This window comes from Balaenoptera borealis, assembly GCF_965194805.1.
Source record: "Balaenoptera borealis genome assembly, chromosome: 2".
In the NCBI taxonomy this organism is placed as follows: Eukaryota; Metazoa; Chordata; class Mammalia; order Artiodactyla; family Balaenopteridae; genus Balaenoptera; species Balaenoptera borealis.
The window spans coordinates 59,537,786-59,552,774 of NC_138867.1; the positions used below are offsets into that span (position 1 = coordinate 59,537,786).

Consider the following 14,989-nt stretch of genomic DNA (forward strand, 5'->3'; position numbering starts at 1 on the left):
ATTTTCTGCAGACTCTGGGTGAACTGTTCACTATCTTGTCATCCAGGCCACAGGCTTCAGGAGACGGTGACGGTGTCTGTGTGCCTCTGCTCGGAAGGTTACTCCCCGGTGACCATGGGCTCTGACTCCGTGACCTATGTGGACAATGTGGCCTGCAGGCTGGCTCGCTTGCTGGTCACCCAAGCCGATCGCCTCACAGCCAGTAGCCACCAGACCCTGCTGACCCCATTTGCCCTGACGGCGGGAGCATTGCCTGCTCTGGACGAGGAGCTCGTGCTGGCTCTGACCCATCTGGAGTTGCCTCTTGGGTGGACTGTCTTGGGAAATTCTTCACTTGAAGGTGGGTCCTTACCAGGAAATTAAGATGTCTCCTCTCTATGTCAAGTTCAAATGTGCCTTACAATTTGTTGCCTGTTTGCCTGGATGGGTTTTCCTGCCTACTTTTGACCTGAGCCTTGCACTGATCAATCTGGGATCCCTGACTTTCTGAGCCACTCATCTCTGGGCTGATTGATGCCACTCTGTTCCAGGGGGTGAAGAGCTTTTCTCAAGGAGGGAAGGACTGTTTCTTTGTGGCAGGCTCTTGAGCCAGCTGCTTTGGGCTGTGGCTCCGCTTCCTTTGGTATGTTTTCTTGCTGTAAGAAGGGGATATTGGTGTCCTATTTCCAAATAGGTAGAGTCATTGAGCAAGGAAGAACGTGCAGCCAACTCTGTGGAACACTGAGAAGAAATGTGGCCATGCAGGAAATGTAACCAATGCATTGACATCTTTGAAAATGTCAGTGTCACTTGACAGCATTCATATTTACTATATTTATACTAACTTTTGGAGTTACTTCTGTATGCCCCTTCTTTACTAAAAGACTAAATAGACTCTTAATATCATTAAATACACTCTTAAAACCGTTTGGAATCTGTGTGAACAAGATATAGATGTTGTATATAAGCTCATACTATGCATGAGGCTACACTGTTCAACAGATACTACTTATGGTGATTACAAATAACATAATTTTATTGGAGATAGAACTATTGCTCTGTATTTTATTGGACACAATCATGTACTATTGCTGTTTTTCTGTATTCTTCCTATGACTTTAGGTTTGTGGTTAGATGATGCTGTCTTTAAGAGTTTCTGCTTCCTGATAAATTCTGGTTACAGGTTGGTTTACAGTTGATCAGGGATTAAGATTAAATGAACTACTCTAGGTAAAAGGGGTATGATTTTTTTTTTAAGCAGAATCAATCATAAGGTCATAAGCCACAATCAGAGAGGATCTCCATTTCTTTCCTTTATTAGGGTTATACTTAAACTCTCCTGGCACTTAAGGATGTTTCTTATTTCTTAAGACCTTGGATGAAAGAAGTCATCCGTGCCTGAATCCCATGTGCTGCGCTTAGCTGTGTGGCAGCTGACTGATACGAATGAAGGGGTGGGCTTCCTGAGGGAGTGGATGGTGTCTCTTTTGCACACCATTATCCCCAGGGACCTAGCGAAGAGCTTGGCACATAACAGGTGCTCAGGAAGTACTTGAATGAATGAGCTGTGTATCCTGAGACCTTTAAGGAGTTGCACATCCTAGATATTGCTATTGTAATTCTCCTGTATGTATAGAAGGAAAAAAATGTTTTCTGGCTAAGCAACTTTATTCATATGTATATACACACATATATTCATATATTCATTGGTGTGTATACATATATTCATTCATATGAGTGTATATATACATATGTATCTATCTATCTATCTATCATCTATCTATATATTATATACTTTCTGGCTAAGGAACTTCATTTGCTTAAGCCTCCTGGCTTTTAAAACAAATTTTATCAATAATATTAGAGGGTATTTTATATTTTGGAAGGCAGACTGATTTTGACAAAGACATAAAGCTTTCATAATTTCTCACTAGTCACCATGCTCAAAGACATAAGTAAAGAGCCTCAGAGCCTCATGGAGAGGCAGGTGCAGGTCAGCGAGAGGGCTACTTTCCTAGCACAGCAACTCTCTCAGCATAGCAGGTTGGACTCTGCAGTGGTTCAGTCTGTGCCTCTGCAAAATGATAAATTGTTGAAAGTTATGGAACTTCATAATTTCCTATGAACAGCTTAAACTAAGAACCTTCAAAGTGGGATTCATGTTATCCACATGCTGTATTTATTTTTCATCCTAAAATTTAGAAATAAGATTTCATAATCTTCAGTCTGTACATTGACAGTAGTATATGCATACAATTTTCTGGGTTTGGGGCATATGTGCAATTATTTTTGCTGACAGAGATGCATAATCAAATAAGTTTGGAGAAAACTGGGCTAGCCACCAAATTGCCAAGGGTTATCTTATTGCCATTTTCATTGATGTTTGGAGATGTGTTCTTGTTTTCCAAGCCTCCATCTGTCATGACCCTTTGGTTTATCCATATCCTTATAACAGACAGATTTATGTCACCAAGATATATAAAAGTATATATTGTGTAGATATATGTATTTTCATGAGAAAAATTGGAGCAGTTGCTTTACATGGTGAGACATTGTATTCTATTGGAAAGCAATTCTAGTGTAATACTCATTAAGATTATATGCCAAATCCTCGCCCAGTTGCTTCCTGTCTCTGAGATCATCTGGGCAAGTTATTTTTGTTCTGATGCCACGGTTTTAATTTCTAAAATGAGGCATAATAGTACCCACCTCATTGGCTTGTTGCGATGGTTGAATTAGTGTTTGGTGAAGCTTCTACAACAATGTCTGAACATACTGAGTTCTCAGTAAAAGTTGACTTTCATGTGTATATGTGAATGGATTTCTGTGTATAGAGAGTAGATTGTATGTACATATGTGGAAAACAAATTACAATTGGTCTGGGCAACTGAAGCTACAGGCAAAGGACAAAATCTTGATATTGCAAACAATTCCTTGAAATTTCTAGACTTTCTCTAAGAACAGTTTGTAGTACTTGAGGTAACATTGCTTGCAGCCTAGACTTGTAACAGAACTTCTCTACAACATCAGTGTTGAGGGACAAGGTTAACACTCCTTTTTCTTTTCAGTCCTCTGATTAGATCAGTTCCATCCCCCTGTCTGCTAGTTTGCTGATCCTTTCTTCCACTTGATCTAGTTTGCTGTTGAATTCTTCTTTTGAATTTTTCATTTCAGGTATTGTATTCTCCGGCTCTGTGATTTCTGTTTGGTACTTTTTAACATTTTCTGTCTCTTTGTTGAAATTCTCACTTTGTTCATGTGTTGCTGTCCTGACCTCAGTGAGCATCTTTGTTATTTTGAACTGTCTATCAGATAAGTCACTTATTTCCATTTCATTAAGATCAGTTTCTGGAGATTTATCTTGTTCTTTTGTTTGGAACTTATTCTGTTTCTCCATTTTCCTTGACTCTGTTTTGGTTTCTGTGCATCAGATAAAAGAGCCACCTCTCCCAGTCTTGACAGACTGGTCTTGTGTAGATGAACCTTGTCAGTCATCCCAGCCCAAGCTCCTGGTTGCCTCTTAAATCTTTGTGCTAGTCCAAGTTGCTGTCTTTGTTCTTAGTGGCTCCCAGTAGTAGAGGGCGTACCAAGACCCATCAGTGTCCTAAGGGGGAGGATCTCAGTCAGCACCTAGATGCAGGCTGATTAGAAGGAATAAGCTGGCAAAGTATGCAGTCAAATCCCTTCCAGGGAAAGACTGGAAGATGGGTGTTTTTGGCTTGCTCCTCTGTGCAGAACCTTGGGGGGATGGTTGCAGCAAGTACTTATGTGTACACCCATTAACAACTGCTTCTTTATCCACCGCAGTCCTGTGGGACTCCTGAATGCAAGCCCTATTGGCTGTCAATGCCAGGGGATCTGGGACCTGTCTCTTGAGTGACAGCCATAAAAGCAGCTCCTTCCAGAGAGATACTGGTGACCTGGCTTTATTGTTGGAGTGGACTGGAGCAAGGGAGTGGGGGAATTGCCAACTGGTTTCCTTGGGGTCCAGGGAAAATGACAGCCAGCCCCTAGATGCGTTCTACTTAGTTGCTGGACCCTCGGGCAGCAGCTTATAAAGTATGAAGTCAAATCTCTTCCAGGGAAATACTGGGAGATGGGTGTTTCTGCCTGCTTACTCAACACTGAGCCCTGGGGAGACAGCCTGGGTGCCTGCTTATATGCCCATCTAGAGCTGCTGCTTTATTTGCTCTAGTCCTGTGGGATTCATGGGTGTAAGTCCTGTTGGCCTTCAGAGCTAGGCGTTTTGGGGGCCCATCCCTCAGGTGGGAGCCTTAAAAGTTGGGGTGCTACATGTATGGTGAAAACCCTTGATTGCTCAGGGAAAAGTTGGGAGTTGGAGGTTCCCTCCTGATTGTATGGCGCTGAGCTGGGGGTGGGGTTTATGGCAAGAGTGTGTCTCAGCCTTTCCTACCCACGTGAGTATGGGTATTTTCTCATCCAGTCCTATGTGTGGGAGTCATTGAGCTAGTGACTGGATTTCTCTCAGTGGGAATTGCTCTGTGTGTAGCTGTACATTTGGTACTTCCATGGGAGGAGGGAAGTTCAGGAGTCTCCTATGTCACAATCCTGGTCCTTTCCCTTCAATGTAGTAAAGTTATAACCTAAGCCGTTTAGAATCTCTTACGAGCTCAATGCATCTTTTTTTCAGCGTACATATTTTATTAGTGTTGCTTGTCTTTGAGGCAGATAAATTACATTAGCAAAGTGGGAAATAAACTGTGGCATGTGGCCCACTGGAGTTTATCATGTGTTAATGGTAGGGGCATCGTAAATGGAAAACAGTTTTTTTCCCTAGTAGTTATTTCTCCTAAGACCTGTCCAAAAACTATTTAAAACCTTACTATTCACATTTATTTAAAATTCTTTGTATTTATCTATGTTTTTTAGAGGGGTACAGAGGATGTTACAGAATGAGTAAAATTGATTTCTGTAATGATTTTGTCGTGGAAGAGTCTGATGGAAGCCTTACTATGAAGCATTACTGTATTTCCTTGCATTTTATAATAAATCGCTTATTTTCCTTTCTTTTCAAACACTAAGAGTTATCAGGAAGGCCTGAGAACCTGTAGAAGGGCCAGAATCTGAGCAGAGTATTGTGTCTTATGAAGAAAAGCAGAGCCTTTCCTTGGCCCTGCATCTTACCCATCATTACTCACAATGCAACTAAGTTACTCTCCTAGGGAAGGAAATATCCTGTGTTTTATTTAATTTTGTGCCATAAATAAAATTGGATTTCTGTTTCATAAAATTAAACTCATTCTTTCTGTGAAATAGCTTTTATGATAAAAGCTTCTGCAGGGTCTCAGTGCCTCACATTTACAGTAAAACTTGAAGTAGTAATATATTATCCCATAAAATTTCATGATTAACTTTTTTGTTCTGGATTTTTTGCTTGTTTGTGTTTTGGACAGAAATCTTTTCTCAGAGATTGGCATAATTTTGACAATTAGGTTAACTGGCATAAAATAATCTTTTTTTATTCTGTTGGTGCTCAGATAACTTGAGTTAAAGTCTTCCCTTCCTGCTCAATCAAATTATTTCCTATCACTTGTGTGTCCAGAAGCCTGACGTGGCTGGCAAGCACCAAACTTGCCATCACCAGTGGGGAGGCTGCAATTTGAGTAAAGATCCCAAAGGGACTACAAATGCCATCTCGGAGGACTGATGGCCTTGCCCCTGAACATCGTAACTCCTCTCTCAACCTATGGAATTAGGTAGAGCTTGTCTTGAATATGCGTTCTGATTGAAGGAAAAAAAGCCCCTTTACTTAAAAAAAAGGTCATATAAAGTCTCTCTCTCACAGCATATATTTACACTTACAAACCAATATGTAGCAACAATTTGCAGATTCAAGACATTTTCTGCCAAAGTAAATTACTGTTGTGAAAAATGAGTTTAGACTTTTCTGCAGGTCTCTAGGTAAAAGTACTTCATATGTGCAAAGGTCTCCTTAATAGGCAGAAAGAAGTCCTTTGTTGTGGAAGAGATAGAACTCTTCATTAATTACACCAATTATAAAAACATAGCAACCTGTTTTTCAGCTTTATTGAGATATAATTAACATATTTGTGCATGTTTAAGGTATACAGTGTGTTGATTTGGTGCATTTATATATTGCAAATGACTACCACCATAGCATTAATAACTCCTTACCATCACATAATTACCATTTCTTTTTTGTGGTAAGAACATTTAAGAAAGGTGGCACCATGAATTGAATCTGTAGGGCAAATACATTAAAATTTTTTATAAAGCAAAGAAAATATCTGTTAGATTGCTTTATCAAGTTTAAAGAGTTAAACTATATTCCTGTCTTTATAGTTGGTTTTATAAGTGGAAGAAGTTTTTAGGGTAAGCCAACTGAGCTTTTGCAACTTCTCTGCAGGGCTGTCTTGGGTACACAGCCAGTGTATTTTGGGCGCTGGCTTCTCATTCTGTAGTTGTATAGTTGGTTGGAGAACTGTCCTCAAAGAGAAGCAATGGATGGAACGGGTAGGACCCACTGAGAACAACTTAGAGAATGTATTATTTTAATGATGAATTCCAAATATCAGATCAAGAGTATGCTCCTTTCCTTGCAAGTAACACCAGTGGAGTTATAGCAACCAGAACATATTTAAACTTGAATCCAGAAATTTGAGAAATGGTGCATTGGTTGCAGAATACATGTTGTAAGGGCAAGTCCAAGTAGTAACTGTAGTAACAAGTCACAGTGTAATGAGTGGTGACTTAAAGGAGAAGGAGAAACCTCATCAGGGGCTATAGGTTTAATGGATAAGGACCGCTGTTACTAGGAAGAAGGGTGGTTAGCATGATGCTGTGCTTTATTAGTAGGGTCTTTATAAATTCCCTTTGAAGGAGAATGTTTTTCTCTACTTTACAACTAATGGGGGAAAAAGGAAAAGAAATGCAGTCGACCAAAAGGACTTAGAAAGTTTATAAGAATGGGGGTTATTCAGCAACTGTTAAATGTGTCTTAATAGTTTAGTGTTCCCTTAAGGAGTTTGAAGAGCAATCGTAATATTGCTTATCTGCAGGAAACGCCATTAAGTGAGAAGTAACAGTTCATTATGAGAGACTCAGTGGGAACTGCCAGTTTTCTGTGACATCTACATTTTGCTTCAAGCCACATACCCGGAATCATCACCTTCTTTCTAGGCAATGAGAGAAGGCAATGTGTGGGCCCGCAATATTTGACAGAGGGAAATATCTGTTTATCTTTCCTTCAGTAGAGGAAAGAGATCTGTAACCAGGAAGAGGCAGAGTTTGTTTAACACTTGAAATGGAGCTTGGCTGTTGTTTTTATCCTTGAATACAGTCTGCCAGCTCTAGAAATCGAAAGGAAATAGAGCAAGGCCCTGTTGGTTGGTCCCCACCTGTGCCATGTCTTGTTAGCCAGGGAATGGTACATTGGATTAGAAGACTTGCGTGCTGTCCCACAGACTATGTGAAATGTCAGCTTTGTCTTTCTGCCCCAAAGCTTTGTCCTGCACCGAAAGTTTGAGATAACATCAGCTGATGTCCTACCAGTGGGTAGGAAACCCATAAAGGATAGATTTATTACAAAATACAAGTTCTTAGGTTTTTTAAAAAATTTTGGAGGAGTTTTAAAATTAATGCATTATGGGTATTGACTAAGTCTGGGATATATGTTTTTCTTGGAAATCTTGACATTTTTCAAGCAGTTGTGTATACACTCAGTATTACTTTCTAGCCTTCTGGCACTTCTGATAGTACCTGGTGGGACAGACATCTCCACACTTTCTTTTCTGACATTTAAAGCTGGTATTATATTCCTTCAGTTGCTAAGGTAACCCACTGGATGACTGCTAGTGGTGGAGAGAATGTTCTTTAAGACAGGTCCTATGGTAAATGGGTAAAATTGTTTCATAATACTTAGCCATGCATATGCACACAAATTTGCATCATTTGTGAAATTTTAAAATCCTTAACCTAAAACGGGTTTCTCTATCTTCCGTTTCTTTTTTTAGCTTTTCATTTTTAAGGAATAGGTTTTTCTGGCAGTAAAGAATTTAACACAGAATTGACCTCTTAAGGAAAAGGACTTTTTTCCCCGTGTCAAATCATTTGGACTTATCCTGCAGTTAAGTCAGTCAACTCTCATTAAGCACCTTCTCTGTTTAAGGCACTATATTTTAAAGAAGAAAAAGCAGCTTAAACTTTTCCTTAAAAGTTAAGCCTCCTACAGGGCACCAATGGTACTGAGACTGGAGTAGAGAATTACGTATTCACTCTCACACATGAGAAATAGAGGATAGGGTTCTATTCAGGTTATTTTCAGGTTATTTCAGGTTATTTTCTCCCTCTCCCAAAATTTTCAAGGAAAAAAAAAATGTAAATGGAAGCTTTTATTTTCAAACACCCATCCCTAATATGCTTCCCAGCGGATTCAAGAAAGTAGAAGGTTTTGAAATTTACCTCTGGGTGGCAGTGTTCCATCCCTGGCTCTTCTCCTCTGGGAACCCTTCAAATGTACAGGGCAGTTTTGGGTTGCACACAGGAGACTAAAATTGAATTTGAAAATGACTGTAGCTGAGGATTCTCTTAATACTTACCTTGAGTAAAAAAGTTTAACTTTTTGCTGTTTTCATAGATTTCTTTAATAGGATTTGAATGCTGGCAGCTGTCCTTGTACTACTTTATTTAAAAATTAAATAAAATACTGGTTTAAAAACTACCAAATGCTTGGAGGTTAAAAGGCTGATGGTTGAAGATGGGTGGGAGAGGCCTGGCAAAGGGGGCGGGCAGTGAGCCAGAAGTGATGAGATAATCCTAGGGAAATGACCAACCCTGTGTCCTGGTGCAGCACCCCTTTTACTTGGCCCCAGTGAACTTTACAAGGCCTTGTCTTGACTCTTTCAAATATGGGCCTTGATGTGAGCATGAGGCTATATAGGTAGAAGCCTATATCTTCTGTAATTCTACCCTAGGTTTTAGTTCATAATGATTCTCACATGCCTACTTTCTCTTCCCCACATCTATAGCTGGAGCAGCTTTTATTTTGCAGGTTTGTCATGAGGGTGTGTGTGTGTATGTGCATGTGGAGACAGATGAGGCCAACATCTGGAGAGTGGGGTGCAGGCCTGAGCCCTGAGGATTGGTGAGGCTTAGTTTCCTTCTGCGTGCTTTTCCCGACTCTCAGCTTGTTGATTTATTCAAGTTCTATCTTTTCTGCCCTTCTTTTCTTGGGTTTGTCTTTTATCTAATTATCTTTGCCTAATTGGAAGCATAACAGTTAGGAACTTGAGTTTTAAAGGTAGAAAAGCCTGGGTTCAGATCCTTGATGCTCCATTTACTATCTGAGTGAGCTTGGGCAATTGCATAATTGTGTCAAGCCTCAGTTTCTGCCCCTACCTTGTTCAGTGCCTGTCAGGATTAAATGAGATAACACATGTAAGTTGCTTAATAAATGTTAGATGGAAACAGTAAATATAAAGTCCTTGTAGTCATTGGCACCTAGCAAGAATGAAATAAAGGTGCATGTTGTGGTTTATTTTCCTTCATGGGTAACAGCTGCCATCTGGACTTCTAATTAACTTTTCCCAACCTTCCACCCTCACTCTTACCCCAGGTAGGCTTCGTCTTATACATTGACTTCCTGTTTGGTTTATCCCATTTATCTTCTCCTTCTCTCACCAGAATATCCCTTCCTGAGTGTGCCCCTGTGCTGAAGGAGGGGATAAGATCTCCCACTAAAGTTGTAGCTCATACCCACAAAGTTTAGTATTTCTCAATCTCGGCTTGGCTGTTTCCTGGTTGTGCTTGAATTCAGAATCCCAATGCAAACTTCAAAAGGCCATTTCCAAGATATGATGAGTCTGTGCTTTTTCTTCTTGTCAATAATAAAGTTAGACTGCAGTGTATTTTCATTTGTCACCCAAACAGAACAGGGTTCCTGGAGGGTCACTTGGAAGGGTGCCTGGGAATTCCACAGGCTCACCTGTGCTGTGAGGGGAGAGCAGAAGAATGCCCAATGCATAGTATGCTGTCAACAAATATCTACTGAATGAATTAATGGTAGATGTAAATCAGAGCCTTAGAGAAATATTAACAAATGAAAAAAATTCTATTGTACAGGCTGGAAAAGCTGGTATGACATAATTGCTGCTTATGGCACCTAATGACCGCCTGCTGCCCAAGCCATGGGGCTGTAGCACATTTGTCTTATGGCACGTCTGGTGTCTTTCATTTTTTTTTTTAAATAAATTTATGTATTTTATTTATTTATTTTTGGCTGTGTTGGGTCTTCGTTGCTGTGCGCGGGCTTTCTCTAGTTGAGATGAGCAGGGGCTACTCTTCATTGCGGTGCGCGGGCTTCTCATTGCGGTGGCTTCTCTTGTTGCAGAGCATGGGCTCTACGTGCACGGGCTTCAGTAGTTGTGGCTCGCGGGCTCAGTAGTTGTGGCTCGCGGGCTCTAGAGTGCAGGCTCAGTGGTTGTGGTGCACGGGCTTAGTTGCTCTGCGGCATGTGGGATCTTCCCGGATCAGGGCTCGAACCCGTGTTCCCTGTATTGGCAGGCAGATTCTTAACCACTGCACCACCAGGGAAGCCCTGGTGTCTTTCATTGATGCAATTATAGTGCCTCTTAAGCACATAACTAGTTCCCTTAAATTATAACCAGAGGAAAATTGCTTGCAAATAGATCTATGTAGTGACTCTTTATTATATTTTTGTATTAAGAAGATAAGACAAATATGTATGAATGGTAAATCCCCCCATACAGCCTCTCTTAGTTCTTGAGACCCCTGTCCCATATGTTATTTTCGTTATAGTCTGCTGACAATCTTGGATACTAGGCTGAGCAGATACTCCTTTCCTTTTTTTAAATTTATTTATTTATTTATCTATCTAGCTATCTATTTATTTATTTATTTTTGGCTGCGTTGGGTCTCCATTGCTGCATGCGGGCTTTCTCTAGTTGCGGTGAGCAGGGGCTACCCTTCATTGCGGTGCGTGGTCTTCTCATTGTGGTGGATTTTCTTGTTGCGGAGCACGGGCTCTAGGCACGCTGGCTTCAGTAGTTGTGACACATGGGCTCAGGAGTTGTGGCTCACGGGCTCTAGAGAACAGGCTCAGTAGTTGCGGCGCACGGGCTTAGTTGCTCCGCAGCATGCGGGATCTTCCCGGACCAGGGCTCCCCTGCATTGGCAGGTGGATTCTTAACCACTGCACCGTCAGGGAAGTCCCTCCTTCTTTCCTTTTACAGATCAAGCAACTTAAAACTTGAGAATTCAGTGGTCTTTCCAAAGCTACGTCCCTGTAAGTGTTCAACTCCAGATATTTCAGCTATTTAATCTGCTTCCATTGCACTACACAGTGTTGTGTCTGGCTTCTTAATATCTTGTGTTGTTGTCCACGTTGTATAAGTCACTCTGGAAACGTCCCCAGATTGTGAAAGCCAGAAATTGTATTACCATCTTTGAATTCTGGTAAGGACTTTTTAGTGTTTCAGCTGATTTAGTACTAGTTTCACAAGGTAAGTATAACCAACCTATATGAGGTACAAAATCCATGAAGTGCATTCCAGTACTGTATATCAAAATGTGAATTTTCTGGAATGATTGTGTGTGTGGTTGGTGTTTTCCCAGATTTTCAGTCAGGAGTTGCTGTAATCTGAGTGTCTCAAATGTGTCTGATGCAGAGCAGACGCTTCGGGAAGCTAAAACCTGCCATTATGCTTTTTCAGTCCTCTTCTATCTTTTGGCTATATGATCCCACCATGCCTCACATTGCTATTGTGCTCCAAGGGACGTCCTGTTTCCATATCTTTCCTATGAGTGTGTTTATATTTGCAGTTACTATCCTAGACTCACCAACCTCCGATCTTCCGTATGGAAGGCTGATTTGTTTATAACACACCAAAGCCCCGATCAGAGCTACCCAAAGGGAAGATGCCATAATATACAACTTCTCCTCCCGTTCTCATTAAGAGTGCTGAAAAATATCAGAGATTGTGTGTGATGCTCATGCCAAATACTGTCTTCCACTCTCCATGTAAATTTTTGCTAATATTTTTTTCATTCTCTTTCTGCTCATCATTTTTGTATTTTATAAACATCTGTAAACTTTCAAATCATGATACATGATGTAGGTTGATTAACCTGTAGAGCAGTTTCCTTGTAGGTCAGATAGTTTATTTATTTCTGTTCACACTCTTTGTGTAAGCCTAGAGCTATAGTTTATCAGACAGGATTTCACGGGCAAGATATTTATTTTATTGCAAACTAAAGTGGGCTGGCCATGTGCTTCCCCTTTGTGTCCACGGTGCCTGGCATATGGTAGTAGTTTGACTCAATGTTTGTCTGCTCAATGACTTAGATGCACAAATTGAGACCTCTATGAATGTATATGTGGCTTTGGAAACCAGAGCAGAACTTATTTTAATTGATAGGATTTATTTTTTTAATTCATTAAAAAAATGAATTAAGAAATATATTTTGTTCATAAGCTTACAGGGTTGAATACATTTCAGTGGCTCTACTCAGGAGTTATGAAATATTAGTAAACCTTACAAAGTAGAAGGACTTCTGAATTAACTTGTTTAAAAATAACATTTGCTTCTAGATTATTGTCCCCATCACAGTTTTAGTATTTTGCTAAATGTTTAAGGCCGTATCTTGGCTTGGCAGCAAGTGATGTAGATTAAAAATAACTTGTAAAAGTCACAAACTTTTTTTGGTCTTATTCGTTGGTGAAATTTGCTAGCTAATAAAATCTTAAGAGATGATTGGAAAGACAGTGGTATAAAAAGGAGGCATAGATATGGATTTTGTTAACCAGATGTTTAAAGTAGCAAATCTCAACCCTGGCTTTTACTTAGAATCACTTTGGAATCTTTAGAAAAGATTGATGCTTGGGGGGCACTTCCCTGGTGGTCCAGTGGTTAAGAATCTGCCTTCCAATGCAGGGGACGCGGGTTCGATCCCTGGTCAGGAAACTAAGATCCCACATGCTGCGGGGCTACTGAGCCCACGTGCCACAACCAGAGGGCCCACGTGCCGCAACTGCAGAGCCCACGTGCTCTTGGAGCCCGCGCACCACAACGAAAGATCCCGTGTGCCGCAACTAAGACCCGAAGCGGCCAAAAATAAATAAATACATACATACGTATTAAAAAAGACTGATGCTTGGGCCCTACCCTAGAATTTTAATTGTTTTGAGGAGGGCCTTGAACACAACTATGTGGGGGTGAATGGGAAGAGAGAGGGAGAGACATACAGACATCATTGGACCCCAGAAGTACCAACACCCCTCATTCTTTCCCAGCCACATTCAACTTTTTCCCCTTGGAGTTATTATGCTGACTTTTAGAGTAACCGTTACCTGGTTTTTCCTTATAGTTTTACTACCCACGTATTCGTATATAATATGGTTTGTTTTCACTTTTTAAAAACTTCATGTTAATTAAAACATATTCTGTGTATTCTTTTGTGACTTTTCCTCTTCAACATTATATTTCTTGGTTTCTTCTATATTGGTCTGTAATTCGTTTTTATTGTTAGAATACTTGTGTATGATTATACTGCAACTTATTCTATTGTTGATTAAGTGATTAATCAAGTGATTAAGATCACTTCTACTTTTGACCATTTTACATTTTTATGCATGCTTCCAGGTGCATACAAAGCATTGCCCTCACTGGGGCTTGTATCTAGGAGTGGAATTGCTCAGCTATAAGACATTAGTTTCTTCAAATTTATTAGATTATACCACAATGTTTTCCAAAGTGGGTGTATCAATTTACATTTCCTCTAGCAGTGCATGTGAGTTCCTGAGGCCCTGATAATTTATTTTTCAATCTTCCAGCCTGAATTTCCTGCTACCTTAAAGGCACAGTCAGACCTTGTGTAGGTGTGATAATGGTCCCAAGTTTGGACTGAACAGTACATAAAATCAGCTCCTTCAGTAACAACCAAACGGGCCACCCCTGCTCTTGTGCCTCAGGTACTCCGGAAAGACTCTTGGTCTGTGCTGTATTTCACGGATCTTTGATCCCCAAAGAGTCAAGGCAAGGATGAGTATTCCTAGGACCTTGGGTCTTTGACGTGACAGCCTCATTTTCCAGGCAGAGAAACTGAGGTGTGGCAGAGTGAGAGGCGTGGGCTTTGAGCCTCTCTGCCTGGCACAGGGACAGATGAGCCCCACTTTATGCCATGATGGGTATGTTGATTGAACGTCACAGCCTGCTGTTCCTTTTTGTGTCTGGGTGATCTTGCTCCCAGGATGGTACAGGTCACACCTTTGAAGGGTTTCCATTAGAGCAATTATTAGTAATTCTGCTTTAGTTACACTAGTTCAAATAACTCCTGGTACCAAATAAACAGGAAGAGACAAATTTATTTGGTTAAAAAACCCGTTCCTTTTAATTAAACACCCCCATGTCTACCAAATTGTAGAACCCCTTTCCACAGCTTGTTTTCCTGACTCCTGTTAAGAATCTGAAACTCTATAGCAAGCAGAATTATTTATATATGTCATGATGTTTCCTATTTCAAGCTGTTTGCCTGATTCTGGGCTCTGAACTTGTATACTGAGTGATAAAACTCTTTCTTAACACATTTGGGGCAGCCTTTTGTTTCTTCAAACATCAGAAGATCTTCTCTTCCCTGGATTTGGAGGGACGGAGAGGGGCAGCAGTGAGCACTCAGTCCCACATGTTTGCTGTCCTCTCGCATTGAACAGGATATGAGGATGGAGCCAGAAAGGAGAGAACAGGGAGCTGGGCTAGCAAACAGGCCTGGGAAGCTCTGCTGGTGCAGGAGTCGGGTTGGGTACAGTGAACTGCAGCCCAGGTTGGAGGGTATTTAGGGTCTTGCTCCAGGCACTATATATAGGGAGTGCCATATAAATGGTTGACACCGTACTGCCTTTATCAGTGGTATGATTTTAAAAGGGAACCCGAAAGGTTTAGGAACCGGGCCGCACAGCAGGAGGTGAGCGGTGGGCAAGCTAGCAAAGCTTCATCTGTCGCTCCCCATCACTCGC

The 14,989-nt window shown here is 40.9% G+C and overlaps 1 protein-coding gene and 1 long non-coding RNA gene across 14 annotated transcripts in view; one reads left to right on the forward strand and one right to left on the reverse strand.

The window, feature by feature from the left end:
- ARHGEF28 (Rho guanine nucleotide exchange factor 28) overlaps positions 1-14,989 on the forward strand; it is a 313,009-nt gene that overhangs the window by 128,115 nt on the left and 169,905 nt on the right. For 11 of the 13 annotated variants that reach the window (XM_082374858.1, XM_082374854.1, XM_082374847.1 and 8 more), the window contains one exon: positions 47-340. The exons of the other annotated variants lie outside the window; for them this stretch is intronic. In XM_082374858.1, coding sequence (XP_082230984.1) covers positions 47-340 — 294 coding nt within the window. The remainder of the gene's footprint in view (positions 1-46; positions 341-14,989) is intronic. 13 annotated transcript variants of the gene reach the window in all.
- The window catches only part of LOC309622636, a 205,353-nt gene that overhangs the window by 67,050 nt on the left and 123,314 nt on the right, over positions 1-14,989 (reverse strand). The window lies entirely within an intron of this gene.